Genomic DNA, 18,447 nt, shown 5'->3' on the forward strand with positions numbered 1-18,447 from the left:
CAAAATGCAAAATGTGGGCCCAGTCCTGCAGTCCATATTCAGGCAAAATTATTAGTTTCAAAAGGGGTTTTGCCTATGATAAAGGGCTGATGGATTAGACTTTGTTTTCATCCAGTTCATATACTGTAATTAGGCAGTGTCTTTTTTGAAATTCTTTTTCCCGTTGAATTGTAGGAATATAGTTTGTTCCTTTGTTTAATCACATGCCTTGAAGCAAAATCCAGCAAAGTAACCTGGAAGCTGCTGTGAAGTTGCAATCTGGTGATTTTAACTCTATTATTTAAAAGTGCTTTTGAAGTAATTGGCAATGTATTTGCCTACTGACATTGAAAATTGAACATACTGGAACAGAGATTCTCAGATGGTAATCCATGGACTGCAGAGACTTTGATGGTAGTCTGCAGAATGAAATATTTTGAGAATCATGTAGTGAGAGTGTTGGGAAAGAAAGCAGGTCCATGATTGGCTCTTGGCTTTACGACGTGGTCCATAAAATAGAAAGCTTGCAACGCTCCTTTTTTAGTATACATCTCAGCAGAGGTATTCTACCATGTCTCTAAACTTGAACTAGTACACACATGTTCTTCAGATTGCTGTGCAAGTCAAAAGTATGGATTAGATGAATACCCAATTTAATATGTGTATAATATTGTTTTCTGACAGTGCATTAGCAAAAATGTTGGACCAGGAAAAATCCAAAAGATTCCAAGAGAAAACGCTTTCTTAAGCAAAGACTTAACGGTTAGTATTTTGTTTCCTTTTTTGAATATATTCTTTAAGGAAGGGATGTGAGATGAAAATATAAATACTATGCAATGTACTCTTATTGTTTACATCAGCACAAAGATATGACACAAAAAATTATGTCAACAAAATGCATGAACTATATTTAGATAAATAAGGTAAATGAAGAAGCAGGTTATAAACCACATTACAGAGAATTATGAGGAGTTTTTGCTAGTATGTAGAGCCAGATCCTGAGGCTCTCCAGTGATGTATTGGAGTTGATTTGAGTTGATGTTGAGCATCTCACAGGAGGCCTGCACAGAGGAAATAAGATGTAAATAGTGAGCTACAAATTTTTTTATTCTGATTAGTCAATAAGATGTGGCAGATGTGAATTGTTTCTGTATTCTTGCAAGCAGCTTGGAGTAAACAAGGTATGAATTGTCAAAGGCACTTTAGAATGTGTCCCTTTAATATTTCCGTGCATGAATAATTGGGTGAATATGGCCTGTGCTATACAGGTCCTTCTAGCCTTAAAATCTGTGAATAAGAATAGATTCAGGAGTTAAGAGAGATGGAATTAATGACTGCTGCTTCACTGGTTACAGTAACAAAATGCCCACAGATGGTAGTCTTCACAGCATGGAGTTAGGTCTGGGAGAGAGACTATCAAGATAAAAATCATAATTGTTTCCTTAACTCTTTGTCATTAATAACAAACTAGATTATTAAAACTAAAATAAATTTTAAAATTGAATTATTGTCTTTAGGCCTGAATCATAGCCCACTAAAGTCAGTGGGAGTAATTCCATTGACTTTAGATTAGGGGCCTTTGTTTACTTTTTGCCCTTCATTCTGTTTAGAAAATGAAAGTTCCACTTTCTGGTTTTCACGATCATAAGCCAGTGGTATAGTGGCTGGATTTCCAATACTTCATGGGAATAGTTAAATGAAAAATAAAACCTATTTTCATTTAAGTTTTTAAATAATCTTGAAAATATTAATTTTTGGTTTTATAAAGCAGCCCCCTCGCCCCCAACCTCCTCCATTTTTTTTTTTTAAATAAGACCTACATCTTGGGGTTAGGCTACTTGGCAGTGTCCCTTTAATATCAAACAGGGAACTCTCTGTGCAATTAAATGTACTTTTGCTCCTTTAGCAAACCCATTTGGATATGTTACTTGTGAGCCTGCGGATGGAAGCTGTATTCTTGAAGGAGAACTTCAACATTAAGTGGGTTGCTCAGACAGGACTAGTGGAGAATATTGGGCAAGTCCTCAAAGAATACAAGCAAAGTCGGGGATTACTGGTAATTATTTCCTAGATGCTGTTTTGAAGTGCTCTGAGATTTTTCTAAGAGGAGTGTATAAATATATATTAAGTGACAATATTTGCAATGCTGTTAAGAGATGCAAAATAAACGGACAAATACAATATATTCGGGAACTAAAACTGAAAGAAGGACTGAAGAGCTAAGGAGAAGAAATACTTTTCCTGTTGTCCCTAGAAATGAAATCCTGCAGGTGAAATAAGCTGAGGGCTGTGGCTCTGGAATTAGCTCTCTCATGTGATATACCATTGTGACGTTATTGATATAAACTGGGACCATATAGAACATGGTTTGCAACCAAGGTCCTGTAGTGGCATCAAATCCTATGTAAAGGGGGTTATATAAGGTGTCTAAGACCAGGTTATGGGTTACTGGTTATGATTATGCTGTCTGTATGTCTGTATCATTATGTAGTTGAAGTTATAAGTATTGGCTGTATACTGTCTGTATTTCAAATTGGTGCTGCAGTTCTGGGAAACACCCCAGACAAGTTGGTGTTAGCTCTACTTAGCCTGCTTGATGGCCCAGAACCGCATCGTCACAGTGGCGGCGGGCCCCAACTGAGAGTGCCAATTCAGAACCAATTGCTCAAACAGGGCAGTCACAGCCCAAGGCTGGCGTTTTTCCACCTCTAAGGCAAACCAAACCAGCCAGACAAAAATGACTTCGGTTTCACCCCACTGGCTAACCACAAGTCACACAAGCAATTTCCTTAGACACTCCAGTCTCCCAGTATCACCACCAGTGCCACCCATTCTGGGGATGAATGGTTATGAAAACCAACACCCCAGTAAAAGAAAAAGGTTCTCTCGATCCCATAGGACCAAGCCCCAGACCCAGGTCAAAATACACATCAGATCTTACCCACAAATCACGCTGTTGCCAATTCTTTAGAATCTAAAATCTAAAGGTTTATTCATAAAAGGAAAAAGATAGAGATGATAGCTAGAATTGATTAAATGGAATCAACTACATACAGTAATGGCAAAGTTCTTAGTTCAGGCTTGTAACAGTGATGGAGTAAACTGCAGGTTCAAATCAAGTCTCTGGAGTACATCCCCCACTTGGATGGGTCATCAGTCCTTTGTGTAGAGCCTCAGTTTGTAGCAAAGTCCCTCCAGAGGTAGGAAGCAGGATTGAAGACAAGATGGAGATGAGGCATCAGACTTATATAGGCTCTTCCAGGTGTAAGAACACTTCTTTGTTCTTACTGTGGAAAATTACAACAAAATGGAGTTTGGAGTCACATGGGCAAGTCCCTGCATACTTTGCTGAGTTACAAGGCGTATCTGCCTCCTCTCAATGGGTCAGTTGTGTAGCTGATGGTCCTTAATGGGCCATCAAGCAGGCTAAGCAGAGCTAACACCAACTTGTCTGGGGTGTTTCCCAGAACTGCAGCACCAATTTGAAATACAGACAGTATACAGCCAATACTTATAACTTCAACTACATAATGATACAGACAGCATAATCATAACCAGTAACCCATAAAATGGTTTTAGACACCTTATATGACCCCCTTTACATAGGATTTGGTGCCACTACAGGACCTTGGTTGCAAACCATGTTCTATATGGTCCCAGTTTATATCAATAACGTCACAACCATAATCTCATATTGTCCATTGAGGCGTCAGCAGCAAATGCTGTTGCCAGGGCAACTTTCTTTAAAATAGAATCAGTATCAGAGTGATCTCTATCCTTGAGGGCTCTGAGATCATAGAATCATAGAATATCAGGGTTGGAAGGGACCTCAAGAGGTCATCTAGTCCAATCCCCTGCTCAAAGCAGGATCAATCCCCAACTAAATCATTTCAGCCAGGGCTTTGTCAAACCAGACCTTAAAAACCTCTAAGGAAGGAGATTCCACCACCTCCCTAGGTAACCCATTCCAGTACTTCACCACCCTCCTAGTGAAAAAGTTTTTCCTAATATCCAACCTAGACCTCCCCCACTGCAACTTGAGACCATTACTCCTTGTTCTGTCATCTGCTACCACTGAGAACAATCTAGATCCATCCTCTTTGGAACCCTCTTTCAGGTACTTGAAAGCAGCTACCAAATCCCCTCTCATTCTTCTCTTCTGCAGATTAAATAATCCCAGTTCCTTCAGCCTCTCCTCATAAATCATGTGCTCAAGCCCCCTAATCATTTTTGTTGCCCTTCGCTGGACTCTTTCCAATTTTTCCACATCCTTCTTGTAGTGTGGGGCCCAAAACTGGATACAGTACTCCAGATGAGGCCTCACCAATGCCGAATAGAGGGGAATGATTACCTCCCTCGATCTGCTGGCAATGCCCCTACTTATACAGCCCAAAATGCCATTAGCCTTCTTGGCAACAAGGGCACTTTGTTAACTCACATCCAGCTTCTTGTCCACTGTAACTCCCACGTCCTTTTCTGCAGAACTGCTGCCTAGTCACTCAGTCCCTAGTCTGTAGCAGTGCATGGGATTCTTCCATCCTAAGTGCAGGACTCTACACTTGTCCTTGCTGAACCTCATCAGATTTCTTTTGGCCCAATCCTCTAATTTTTCTAGGTCCCTCTGTATCCTATCCCTACCCTCCAGCATATCTACCACTCCTCCTAGTTTAGTGTTATCTGCAAACTTGCTGAGGGTGCTGTCCATGTCATCCTCCAGATAATTAATGAAGATACTGAACAAAACCATCCCCAGGACCAACCCTTGGGACATTCCGCTTGATACTGGTTGCCATCGTGACATGGAGCCATTGATCGCTACCCATTGAGCTTGATGGTCTAGCCAGCTTTCTGTCCACCTTATAGTCCATTCATCCAACTCATACTTTTTTAACTTGCTGGCAAGAATACTGTGGGAGACAGTATCAAAAGCTTTGCTAAAGTCGAGGAATAATATGTCCACTGTTTTCCACTCATCCACAGAGCCAGTTATCTCATCATAGAAGGCAATTAGGTTAGTCAGGCATGACTTGCCCTTGGTGAATACATGCTAACTGTTCCTGATCACTGTCCTCTCCTCAAAGTGCTTCAGAATTGATTCCTTGAAGACCTGCTCCATGATTTTTCTAGGGACTGAGGTTAGGCTGACTGGCCTGTAGTTCCCCGGATCCTCCTCCTTCCCTTTTTTAAAGATGTGCACTACATTAGCCTTTTTCAAGTCATCCGGAACCTCTCCTGATCACCATGAGTTTTCAAAGATAATGGCTAATAGCTCTGCAATCACATCAGCCAACTCCTTTAGCACTCTCAGATGCAGTGCATCCAGCACCCTGGACTTGTGCTTGTCCAGCTTTTCTAAATAGTGCTGAACCACTTCTTTCTCCACAGAGAGATGCAGGGCATCTCTCTCTTGATCTTCCAGTCAGGAGAGAGATGCTCTGCAAATCATGTAGTTGATAGGGACACCCTGAAGGAGGCTGAGGAGACCTCACAGTCTTTTTTGAGAATGGCCTCTATTTTTCTATCCATGAAGACCTTAGGTTAGAACTCTGCTTCTGAACCATATCTTTAGTTAGATATACTACAGCTGCATCAACCTTCGATATGTCAGTAACTGGGACTTTTGGTTCCTGGATCCTGTAGAACCCAACATCAGTTCTGTCAGTGTGCTTACCTTTGTCTGGCTTGTCCAATTCATCCCTAATGACTTTCTCAAAGGAGGAGTGTAGGGGAATGAGGGCCTGTGGGAAGAATTGCCTGCCTGACTCATAGCGCTGGGACCTAACAATTGGGGATAGAAGACTGAGTGCAGGCTGGGCACACATCACTGTCTGCTGAGCCTTGGAAGGCAGTCTCACAGATGGAGCACCATTTGGATTTCATTTGTTGATTTTTAGGGTGCTTTGCCATATCCAGAAGGTGCAGAAGTGCCAGCAGGATGCACTGCAGCTCAGGCTCCAGGGGGTTCCAACACCCTGCTAAAAAACTGGCCAATGGGGGAAGAGAGGTTGGGAGGACGATTGCTGCTCACCACTGCCCCAAATTTTGACACTCTCCCCCCACCCAGCCCCCAAACCGTAGGTAGATGTCAATGTGGGAGCTTTAAAAACCGCTGTCCACACATGAGAGTCAGAGGAACTGGAGGAAAGCAGGAGCTGAGGAAGCATGGCCAGACCAAGTGGCTCCAAAACTCTGATCCATCTCTGTGAGCTGCAGAGAGAGGAGAGCTGCCCAGATGTCAAGAAATTGTAGGAGACACTGAGCTCCAGAAATAGGAGGACATCCAAGGGCAGAATTTATACACTGAAAGTTCATCTAAAACAGGTATTCAATTTTATGTTAATTTGTTTGTTCATATATTTTCTACTGATCCTAGGGGAAAGACCCGTCATTTAAAACAAAAATCACACTCTTGCTTAATTCCTTTTTATCTTCATTTTCTTTCAGCCAGTCAAAATTTGTGTTCTTGGTCCTCCTGCAGTTGGGAAATCTACCATTGCTGGAGAACTCTGCAAACACTACAGGCTACATCATATTAAAATAAACGATGTAATTTCTGAAGCAATAGAAAATCTGGTATGTGGGTAACTCTTCTTTAGAATTTATTATTTTGGTTTTCATAGTTTTAAAATGTAAAATGTTTGAAATCATTTAAGAATTAGTTAGAAAACTATGATTTAGAAGTTGAAGAATGACCATAGGAAATAACTTTCTTCTAGTAGAATGCAATGAGGAATTAAAAATATCCAACTCCATTGTAGATGCCCAACTGTAGCTGTTTCCATTTTTCAATATCTGCAAAAGCCAAAACATGTTTTATTTAACCTAGGCTGTAAAGGCATGATCTTGTGACATGCTGAGTATTGAGCACTCCTTATTTTAACTGATTGTAATTAGTGAAGATGGCTCAGCACCTCACAGCTTAGGGCCTTAGATGAGCTGCCTATCTATATAATAAGATTCCAGGATTGTCACTCTGTGTGTCTTATGTTCTTATGTGTGTCGCTCTGAAGCTTAAATGTCTGAGTCAGTGTGAAGCTAGAAAAAGCTACAAGTACAGTTCAAAGCTCTTTTTGTTCAGAATATCACCAGGTTCAATCATCACTAGGATTCGGAGACTGTTACCATCTATTTTTTAAGTTCTCGGCCATTTTGACTTTATGAGTTACACCCGTATTGTGTACACCTATAGTAAGGAATGTATCTATGCCATGCCAAGGGTCCTAGACCATTGTGATATCAGCCCAATCACCTTAGTCTACAGTTATTTTGCATGGAAAAATTTCATTGGTTGTATGAAGGAGTCTGCACAACTCCCACTACACATAACACTGCCTCCCCTCCACAACACAACCAACATACACAAAACCCCAAATACACATAGACTGTCACTGTGGCGCATTCCCTTCGTTTGCTACCCGCAAAATCCACATAACACTCCCCACACACAAATCAACACAATCAGCCACACAACACAATCAGCACACACAGTAACCCCAAACATCACTCTTAAGTCTAGAATGTCTGTTGAATCAATGTGAAGCAATGGAAACGGCTACAAGCATGGTTGAGAGCGCTTTTTGTTTAAAATATCACCAGATTCAATCATCATTGGGATTCATGGTCTATTACCATCTACCTGTTAAGTTCTGAGCCATTATTGGCTTTTTTACATACATAACGTTATGAATTACACTAGTGTGACAGCACAGGCTTTCAGCTACTAGTCTGAAACTAAGATGCCAGACAGTGGCCCAAATGTTGTCCGTAATTATACCTGTCTAATACCAAAGGCAGAATTTAGCCAAACTATTTTTGAACTTTTTTTTTTTTTTGTATATAGGAGAAAATTATTGCTCCTAAAGAAACAGTGGAAACTGAAGAGATGGGCGAGGAGGGAGAAGATGAAGAAGAAGAAGAAGAAGGGGACAGTATAGAAGAGGCACAAGAACTCTTAGATGGAGTCAAAGAAAACATGGAGCAGAATGGAGGTAAGGCATGAAAGGATTGATAATGGAAGCCTGGATTTTAGTTAATAGATGTAACTTTTATACAAATGAAAAATCAGGAAATTGATTTGTGCCTGTTCCTTTAGACCTTATAGCTCCCATTGAAGGCAAGGATCATGTCCTGTGCAGCGTTATGAACCTTAACCTCACTTACCTTTGTGCAATTCGACTGAAATGATTGGGGTTGTATGAGAGTAATGGGACAGAATTTGACCTAAAGTGCCTGTTAAAAGTCATATACATTTTTAAACACTGGAAAGCTATTATAATAGTAGCAATTCTTTCTTGATGTTTTGTTGTTTTCTATTTATATTTTTATGCAGCCCTTTTGACACTACAAACTGACGTTTTACTTACAGCTCTATATTCAGTCTCTCTAGATTCTTGGTGAGAATATTTTCTAATTAATTATATCATGCTTACCTTTCAGATGTGAGAGCCTAATTAAAGTCTCTTAAAATAAAAAGCTAGCCAGGTCTTACTGAGGTTCTTGATTGCAACTAACCTTGGGAAAAACAAAAAAAATTAACTTTTTGTTCTTTGTTCCCCACCCCCTTTGGTGAAGGGTAAATAATGCTTTCTTATGTTTGTAAAATACTTTAAGGCCTGTGAATAGAAAAAGTGCCATGTAAGTGTTTTAATTATTATTTGTGGCTAAAGTCATGTGTGCTTTTGGCCTTGTGCTTCTTAACACTACTGAGGTCTGCAGTGATTTCCCATAAAAAAACACTGTATGATGCATCCTTTTGCCTAATTAATGCATGCTTTGTCTGCAAAGTCATATGCTTTGTAGCTCACCCAGGGAGCACAGTAATGAACGCTGCTGCTTCATCTCTTGTGTGGCTTTGCTTTATTGTTAAAACAATGAAACCTTTTACAATCAAAATATTTTGATTATAGTGGCTTATATGTATTTAATTAAGACTTTCTAAAAATGAAGCAAAGGGAAGGGGAAGGAGTTGGAGTCAAGATTACAAAAGGAGTAAGAATCTGAGTTTTATTCCCAGGACACTGGGGTTTTATTGTAACGTTTATTCAATGACCTGGGCCAAAGCACTAAAACTACTTTGGGCCTCAGTTTACCCATCTGAGTGAGCATAATACCCTTCTCACATGGGTTTTGCTAAGTGTTTTAATAACAAATCGAATATGTGTTTGTAAATCTGAGGCCCTTAGTAAAATCCAACATTTTGCAAGCTTAACTGTTCTGCTACATTCCTCTCGCTAAATGTTTTTTTGTTTTGTCAAGTAAACTCAGAAATTAATTTTAGATGCTTCAGGAGACACTGCAAGTCCCTGGGGGTTATCAGTATGTTATACTACTATGTCTCATTTATTTATATTACTCCTTTGATCTCAGGATAATAGTTAAACTCGTCAAACATAAACAGTTTTATGAAAGAAGTCTTTCATTTTATACCTGATAATTTTGTGGTACTCTGAAGGCTCTGAAACCAGGGCTGGCTCCAGGCCCCAGCACACCAAGCATGTGCTTGGGGTGAAATGCCGCAGGGGGCGCTCTGTCGTTGCCGGGAGGGCAGCAGGCGGCTCCGGTGGACCTCCCGCAGGCGTGCCTGCGGAGGGTCCGCTGGTCCCGCGGCTCCGATAGAGCATCCACAGGCATGCCCGCGGGAGATCCACTGGAGGCGCGGGACCAGCGGACCCTCCGCAGGGACGCCTGCGGGAGGTCCACCGGAGCCACGGGACCGGCCAGCGGCAGAGCGCCCCCTGTGGCGCTCTGCCGTGCTTGGGGCAGCGAAATGGCTAGAGCCGGCCCTGTCTGAAACATATCAATACATACTACCATCAGGGCCGGCTCTAGCCATTTCATTGCCCCAAGCACGGCGGCATGCCGCGGGGGACGCTCTGTCGCTCACCGGTCCCGCGGCTCTGGTGGACCTCCTGCAGGCGTCCCTGCGGAAGGTCTGCTGGTCCCGTGGCTCCGATGGACCTCCCGCAGGGATGCCTGTGGGAGGTCCACCGGAGTCGCGGGACCAGCTGACCCTCCGTAGGCATGCCTGTGGGAGGTCCACCGGAGCTGTCTGCCGCCCTCCCGGCAACTGGCAGAGCGCCCCCCACGGTATGCCGCCCCAAGCATGCGCTTGGCGCATTGGGGCCTGGAGCCGGCCCTGAGTACCATAGGTGATGCTGGACAATTATCAAATAGTGATCTCAAGCAGATAATTAGGCATTCTAAGATCTTAACTCGAAGACTCTCTGACAGGTGAATAAAAATGTTAGTAAAATCTTTCAGATGTTCATCTTCCACATAAACCATATATAGGTAAACTCTATTTGAATGCATATGTTAAATTTTCAGGTCGTCTAGATGATCAGTATGTGATTAAATTCATGAAAGAAAAGCTAAAGTCTATGCCTTGCAAGAATCAAGGATATATTTTGGATGGGTTTCCAAAGACCTATGACCAGGCAAAAGATCTATTTAATCGTAAGTTACAGAGTTCTGCTGTATTTGTTGTGTATGTATGAAGACTGGAAAAGGGCAAATAAAGTGCCAATCTATAAAAAGGAAAATAAGGACAACCCAGGGAATTACAGACCAGTCAGCTTAACTTCTGTACCCAGAAAGATAATGGAGCAAATAATTAAGCAATCAATTTGCAAACATCTAGAAGATAATAAGGTAATTAGTACCAGTCAGCATAGAATTGTCAAAAACAAATCATGTCAAACCAACTTGATAGCTTTATTTAACAGAGTAACAAGCCTCGTTGATGGGAGGAAGTGGTAGACGTGGTCTGTCCTGACTTTAGTAAAGATTTTGATACTGTCTCACATGGCGTTCTCATAAACTAACTAGCGAAATGCACCCTAGATGGAGCTACTATAAGATAGGTGTAAAAGTGGTTGGAAAACTGTTCCCAGAGAGTAGTTGTCAGTGGATCACAGTCATGCTGGAAGGGCATAATGAGTGGGGTCCCCCCAGGGATCAGTTCTGGGTCTGGTTCTGTTCAATATCTTCATCAATGATTTAGATAATGTCATAGAGAGTACACTTATAAAGTTTGTGGACAATACCAAGCTGAGAGAGGTTGCAGCCACTTTGGAGGATAGGATTAAAATTCAAAATGATATGGACAAACTGGAGAAATGATCTGAAGTAAATAGGATGAAATTCAATAAGAACAAATGGAAAGTACTCCATTTAGAAAGGAACAATCAGTTGCACACATACAAAATGGGAAATGACTGCCTAGGACAGGGTCGGCAACCTTTTGCACGCAGCTCGCCAGGATAAGCACCCTGGCAGGCCAGGACGGTTTATTTACCTGCTGCATCCGCAGGTTTGGCTGATCGCGGCTCCCATTGGCCGCGGTTCGCCGTCCCAGGCCAATGGGAAGCAGCAGCCAGCACATTCCTCAGCTTGCGATTAAATTGGCTTAAATTGCAGAAAGGGTGGTTTAGGTTGGACATTAGGAAAAACTTCCTAACTGCCAGGGTGCTTAAGCACTGGAATAAATTGCCTGGAATCTCCATCATTAGGAGGCATGTCCACTCCAGCTCCCCAAAACAGCTAGTATATGTTCTCTTGCCAACAGCAGGAGTTGGCCAGCAGATGGTGGATGTGCATGCTGCTCCTGCACAGAGAAGTAGAAGTGTGTCTCATAGCAGAATCCTGCAGTGACTGGCAGATTTCTGTCAGAAGATGTTCATATACCATAGCTATGTGCAAAATATACAGAGAGAGAGAGAGAATGCACCAAGCTAATTTTAAACAATATAACTCTTTTAACTCTTCTGAATCATGAAGATCTATCATAATTAGTGCTTCTTATTTATAAGTATCTAAACTTTTTTTCTGAATTATTTACCCACCTCAAATGGTGCTGTCAGGATTCATTAGTTAGTATCATTTGACTATAGAAAGAACTGGTACTACATAAGGGACAGGTAATGTTACTAGCACCTCTTTAATTAACGTTAGTAATATGGTTTCTTCAGGTGTTAGTGTTAATTATATTGTACTTTTATTTTAGTTGAAGATGAGGCAGAAGAAGAAGAGACAAGAAGCAAAGTGCCTCGCTATGATAAATTAATCACTCCTGGTAAGTTTACTATACTACGAAGGGCATAAAGAATATTCTCACCATTAACAAGCACTCCTTCTGGTGCTGGATTTAAGCATATAATGGCCCTAATCTCATTGGAACAAAGATTTGGTCCAGACCTCTAGACAGACAGCAACATATGATGAAGCACTAACTTCTGAATCAAGCAGCTTCTTCTAGTCATAAATTGAGCCACTTGCAGTCCACATTTTTAAAGTGAAAACACGAATAAATCATTGTAATCATTGTGATGCACTATGCTGACCCTGGCAACAGGATCTGCAGGATAGGTCTAAAAACACAGCTGTTCCAAGGAAAGAAGAGTGACTGTATGAGAGAAGGTTGCACTCTCAACTCATGGCTGTGCTGAGCTGGGGAGCATTTTTGTTCATTTTCTGAGTTTTACTAATTGTTATGCTGTACCTGGTTCTATACATTACTCCCTGAGAAAAGAGAAGTGACTGCCTGACTTTGCTAAACTGCGTCACCAATTTACAATAGGATGTATAAAATTAGATAAATTTGTCCTTATTTCCTTTGACTTTAATGGCACTTTTATCTGAGGCTTAGGGCTTGTCTACACTGGCAATTTACAGCGCTGCAACTTTCTCGCTCAAGGGTGTGAAAAAACATCCCCCTAAGCGCAGCAAGTTTCAGCGCTGTAAAGCACCAGTGTAGAGAGTGCACAAGCCACGTTAAAGCGCTGCCCTAAGTCTACACTAGCAACTTATGTCACTATAACTATGTTGCTCAAGGGCATGGAAAATCCACACTCCTAGCAACACAGGTATACTGATTACCTCCTGGTGTAGACAGCGTGATGTCAATGGGAGGGCTTCTCCTGTCAACATAGCTACTGCCTCTCAGGGAGGTGGATAACCTACACCGACAGGAGAAGCCAACCTGTCAGCGTAGGTAGCATTTTCACTGAAGCTGAATAAAGATATGAATAAAGATTTTTATTTTATAAAGAATAAAAATTTGAGACTGTTAAACTAATACAAAGTAAAATGTTTTCACATACCCTTCCAGTATTTTTCCCTACCACTGTACTACAGATAACAGTGATACTAAATTATATTGCATCTGGCATATTTTATTTTTATGTACTACTTGGGTGCATGATAGTTTACTTGAGCATAGGTACATTTATTTATGAGATTAGAAATTCCAGTCTATAGTAATCCAGTCCTTGAGGTCTTTTGAATAGATGAGTTATTGAGTTCTCCAGTCCTATTTACTACATTGACCACACAATTCACAAAGATCTTTTCAGATTTTACTATTTAAAACATTTTGACTGTTGTGTATAGTAGCTTTCCTTGCAGCTTTAGGACTAGATTCTGCCACTGTTACTCATGTTGAGTAGTCCCTTACCTTGCAAATAGTCCCAATGAGTTCAATAAGTAAGGGTGGTAGGATGTAATCATGGTTTGGAGTTAAACTTTACAGTTTTTAATTGAGATAACTTTGGCACATCAGGGTTCTTTCCAAAGCACTTTTGTTTACTGTTAAATATTGGTGAATTGCTACAGGTATACAGTTGGAGACAGAGCATTCTGTAATGTCATTTTGTATGGAGAGATTTAAAGATTTGACATCTGTTTCTATTCACTAGTCATTTGGAATTTGTTATTCATAGATGATAAATAGTGATAGCAGAAAAATAAAACAAAAATTATGACATTGCATCTAACTCTCAAAAATGTGTTTTTCCCACAGAATATGTTATTTCGTTGAATGCCTCAGATGAATTCCTAAAAAACCGAGTAATGAATCTTCCAGAGAGTGTTGTAGCTGGAACTCATTATACTCAGGACCGATTCTTGAGAACTCTCAGTCTCTTCAGGGAGTTAAATACTGAAGATGAGACTGTTCTCAACTATTTTGATGAACTTGAAATACATCCACAGTTTATTGGTATGGAATAAAAACAAACTTTTATATAAACCATTAGAAAAATAGTATATTTTTCTTCTATGGAAATAATACAATATTTTTACAAAGATAAAATGGCACATTTTAATGGTCACTGGAGTACAAATCTAAGAACGTGCTTGCACTACTGCAGGAGTGTTTGTTTACTCTTATAATTTGGGGAAATGGACATCTAATTGCCTTTGGCTCATACAATGTACCCATTTTAAAGGTCCACTTTTGGAGGCTAAGTGAACTATCCTTTTATAATGAGAACACAGACCCCACTTTGATGGTCTGGTGAATTAGTACAGTAATATCCAGTCCTTGATTTTCAATATCATGGCTCCCAATAAACCTTTTCCTCAGCTTTGTTCTCACAAGTCATGATTATATATAAATGATCTGCAACAGACAAAGCATGAAGATGGCTAGGGCACTGGGGAGGGAAATCTTGTAATGTTTCTGACTGACTATGACATATGGAATTTTTGAAATCCCCCCCCCCCCATCTCCACCACCCAAAAAATTCTTCCAACATACCATCCACAAAACCTGATCATTGGAACTCTTGGGATTGGTGAATCTAGCCTGATTTCAGAAACAAAGTGAGAGCCGGATGCCAGCATTGCTTAAAGAAGCTATTTTCAGCCTGTGCACAAAAAGCTATACCTTGATATGGATAATCACACTAATTATCATCCTGTCTTGAATGTCCCTTTTGTGGACTCAGATTATGAGAACATTATAGTGAAACAATACTGTTGATACCTGGAGCCTCCAGATGTTTTTTTCTTCCATTCAGTCCTTGAGGAGACCATCTACAGGTCCCTTCCAGTTCTATGATTCTATAAATATGGTATAGAGATTGTGCTACTTGGTATTGGTAGAAAAGCTTCTGGCAATGGACAAAGACCATGTGTCCATGTTGATCCTTTCAGATCTGTCACACTGACCATGAAGTGTAGTTGACATATTTTTGGATCTTTGAAAGCATAGGTAGAGTTGCTAATGAGGGATTCCATTCCTTTTTTCCCCTAAGAAGTCTCAGAGGGTAATATTAGGTAATTTTTTATGTGTCCTGAGGGTTCTTGTATTTCAGAAGCATCAATTCTATTGTCCCTCCCATTCAAAGTGTATAAGAGGGCACATGGGGAAATAAAATATTTGAGCTCTGGTGCCTCTAGTATGCAGATGCAACTGGCTCCACAACATTCCTTATCAGATCCAGATGGTGAAGCTGATTGACTTACCTCAATGTTTTACTAAAGTGCGGGTTGGATGCAGGTTAGCTAGCTAAGGGTATGTCTGCACTGGCAAGTTTCTGTGCAATAAGTTATACCACTTTTATTCAAGCGCTGGAATTAAACTGCTATTGTGTGTTCACACTGTGCTCCTTGTGACAATGGAGTGCATCCACATTAGCAGCTCTTACAAGGGCAAAGAGAACAGTGCATTGAAGTAGCTATCCCACTGTGCAACTGGCCACAAGGTGCTTTGGGAAGGGTTTGCAATGCCTCATGGGGCAGGCACAGCGTCACGTAGTGCTGGTTTACCAATCCCATTGTTCTATGGGCATCTTAATACATTGCCAGCTGCTTTTCAACTGAAGTGCGGCGGGTGGGGTGTGTGGAGTTTGTGACAGTGTGCGTGTGTGTATATAGGGGGCAGGAAAAAGTGTGTTTTGGGAGACAGAGAGTGTGTCAGCATGCTATCTTGTAAGTTCAGACAGTGTCAGGAAGCAACCAGTCTTGAGGCAGGGGGAGAGGGAAACCCCGACATCAGCCCCTGTCTCCATCCCCAGCTCTTGTCAGAAGTGGAGCTTTGAACGGAGAAGGGCACATGCCTTCAGAGCAGCCAGCCGATGAACAGAGCGGCCACTTGAGGCATTATGGGACACTTCCAGAGGCCAACTGATTGCTTTCTGCGCTGTAATGTGTTTACACTGCCAATACAGCACTGGAGCCTCTGTGCTATAAGGCTTACGACTCTCGTCTAGGTGTTGGTTTTTTTGCAACACTGCAACTGAAAAGTTTCTGTGCACAAAGTGGCTTGCCAGCGTGTACACCTTGGCACTTACACTGCAGAAAGCTGCTTTACTGTGCAGAATCTTGCCAGTGTAGACAAGGCCAGAGTCTCAGTTCAGGGAAGACCAAGGTTATGCTATTAGAAAGGGGAAGCAAATTGAAGAAGTGGTAATTATTTCTGCTTTCTTGATTGAGGGGGTTTGCCCATTTAGTTACATTCACACACATTCATCTGGAAGTCTAGGTAGTAGCACTTTCCTAGAATAGGTTTCTATGTTTTTTAATTTGTGCTTCATAAGAGGATTGATTTTTTTTTCTTTTTGATGTAGACTTACTTCATGGTTAGATTACTACATGGTCCTCTGTTTTGGGCTACACCTGAAGACTATTCTGAAACTAGCTAGTGCCAAAGGAGGCATCCTGCCTTGTCTGGTGGTGCTTCTTACAGGGACATCACACCCATGTTTCACAGTCTTCACCAGCTTCCAGCTGATTTCCATATTCAGTTTAAGATTTTGACTTTCATCTTGAAAGCATCAAGCTTAGGTCCTGGTTACCTTCAAAACTGCTTCAATCCTTGAGGCTGCAATCAACTAAAGTGTGCAAGTTACAGCTTTCTGGTGCAAAAAGATGACTTATGGCAAGAATAACTTCAGTGAGGGCTCTTTAGCTTTGCGACTCACTTCTCTCCATCCTACCTCATAGAATCATGGGGTTAGACGGGACCACACAGGTCATCTAGTCTAACCCGCTGCCAAGATGCAGGATTTGCTGTGACTAAACCATCCAAGACAGATGGCTATCCAGCCTCCTTTTGAAAACCTCCAGTGAAGGAGCTTCCACAACCTCCCTAGGCAGTCTGTTCCACTGTCCTACTGTTCTTACAGTTAGGAAGTTTTTCCTGAGATTTACTCTAAATCTCATGCCCCAGTAGGTCCATCAGAGCCCAGATTTAGTGACCTGAAGATCAAACAGAAAACCTTATTGTTTTCTCACACTTCTTCTGCAGGAAGCTGATTGGGTATATTGGGTTTAGTGGGAATGTAACAAGGTGGGGCTTGCCCCATGGGCTGAAGAGCCTGGGGCTAAGCCAACTCTGAATACAGCATGAACTTCACCTGATAGGAATCAGGTCCAGTATAAAAGGAACAGGAAGTTGCAAAGAATGGGGAAATTTTCAAGAAGTTGTTGTAGAGTGTGTAGAAAATGTACTAGGCAGGGAGGCCAGTCCAAGCAGGGGAGGGATTGTAAAGGGCTCAGGTAGGAAGGCCAGGGAAGAAGAGGAGAAACCTTGGGCTGTGTGGACTTGTGAAGGGACTTTGTTTTAAGTTTTATCATGTATTCTATATTAATAAACCTAGTCCCCAAGGAGGGATATCTTTTGACCAAGAAAAAACCTGAAGTGAAATTCACATTAATAGTCCAGGATGGGAAACTGAGGCAGGCTGCCTGTAATTTGACTCTAGGCCATGAGGGAGTTTATGGGAAGTGGCTGATCCAATCACAAGGAAGATATAATTTTGTTGTGGAGTAGGAAATTTTTTTTGATGTGTGGATTTTTCTTAATATTGATCCAAATATTTGAATTTTATGATTTTACTATCATCAAAGATTTTAGAAGACATTCAGCTGTTAAAAGTGTGGCCTTCTGAGCTGGCTTTTTATGTCTGCACTGTGGTTTAAACAGGAAAGTATCAAGTTGTCTGGATTCTTCTCTCTGCACAAGTTGTATAAAGCACTTAACTTCTGTCTGCTTTGCCATCTGCAAATTGGGGATAACTCAGGAAGCTGGGGAGGCTTAGTCAGTGGCTGAGATCACTGATAGAAGATCTTCTTTCAGTGAAAAGCAATGTTATCCTTTTAACAGCGCTTGCCTTTTAAGACCTCAGTTGTGGGCTCCCCAGTTTTTGTGACCCCTTAAGGGTGCACCTGCACAGGCTAGGGCAATGATCCTCGCAGCCCCTGTTGAAGGACTTGGGGTTGCAGGGCTCATGCTAGCCCTCTAAAAACAGCTGTGTAGATGGTGCTTGAAGTTGCAGCGTGGGCTGAGCTCAGGCTCTGAAGCCTTGAGAGGGTGGTGGGCTTCTATTTTTAGAGCCTTAGCATGAGCCCCACAAGCTAGAGTCTGCTTACCTGGGCTCAGAGGCTCACTGCTGTGGGCTGTGTAGATGTAACTTCTGTGTCAGTGTTAATCTCAGCTCTTATTTAAAAAGACAAGTATATTTCTGAGGCTATGCAGTTAAGTATGACTTCTGTAGCATTTGTACTGCAGTCTTAACGGTTCACCATTTGAGAAAAATCTTTGCTGAGAAATACTTAGATACCATGCTGATAGAGGTCTTAGAAATACTTTAGAACAGGGGTCGGCAACCTTTCAGAAGCGGTGTGCCGAGTCTTCATTTATTCACTCTAATAAGTCTATAATATATAATTAAACTATTGTTGTAT

At 41.4% G+C, this 18,447-nt stretch overlaps 1 protein-coding gene across 1 annotated transcript in view; it reads left to right on the forward strand.

The window, feature by feature from the left end:
* The window catches only part of AK7 (adenylate kinase 7), a 57,543-nt gene that overhangs the window by 20,892 nt on the left and 18,204 nt on the right, over nt 1-18,447 (forward strand). Inside the window, exons 9-15 of the mRNA XM_050954470.1 lie at nt 664-741; nt 1,886-2,035; nt 6,424-6,552; nt 7,820-7,967; nt 10,306-10,434; nt 11,984-12,052; nt 13,778-13,975. Of these exons, the coding sequence (XP_050810427.1) occupies nt 664-741; nt 1,886-2,035; nt 6,424-6,552; nt 7,820-7,967; nt 10,306-10,434; nt 11,984-12,052; nt 13,778-13,975 (901 nt within the window). The remainder of the gene's footprint in view (nt 1-663; nt 742-1,885; nt 2,036-6,423; nt 6,553-7,819; nt 7,968-10,305; nt 10,435-11,983; nt 12,053-13,777; nt 13,976-18,447) is intronic.

This window comes from Gopherus flavomarginatus, chromosome 5 (assembly GCF_025201925.1).
Source record: "Gopherus flavomarginatus isolate rGopFla2 chromosome 5, rGopFla2.mat.asm, whole genome shotgun sequence".
Lineage (NCBI taxonomy): Eukaryota > Metazoa > Chordata > Testudines > Testudinidae > Gopherus > Gopherus flavomarginatus.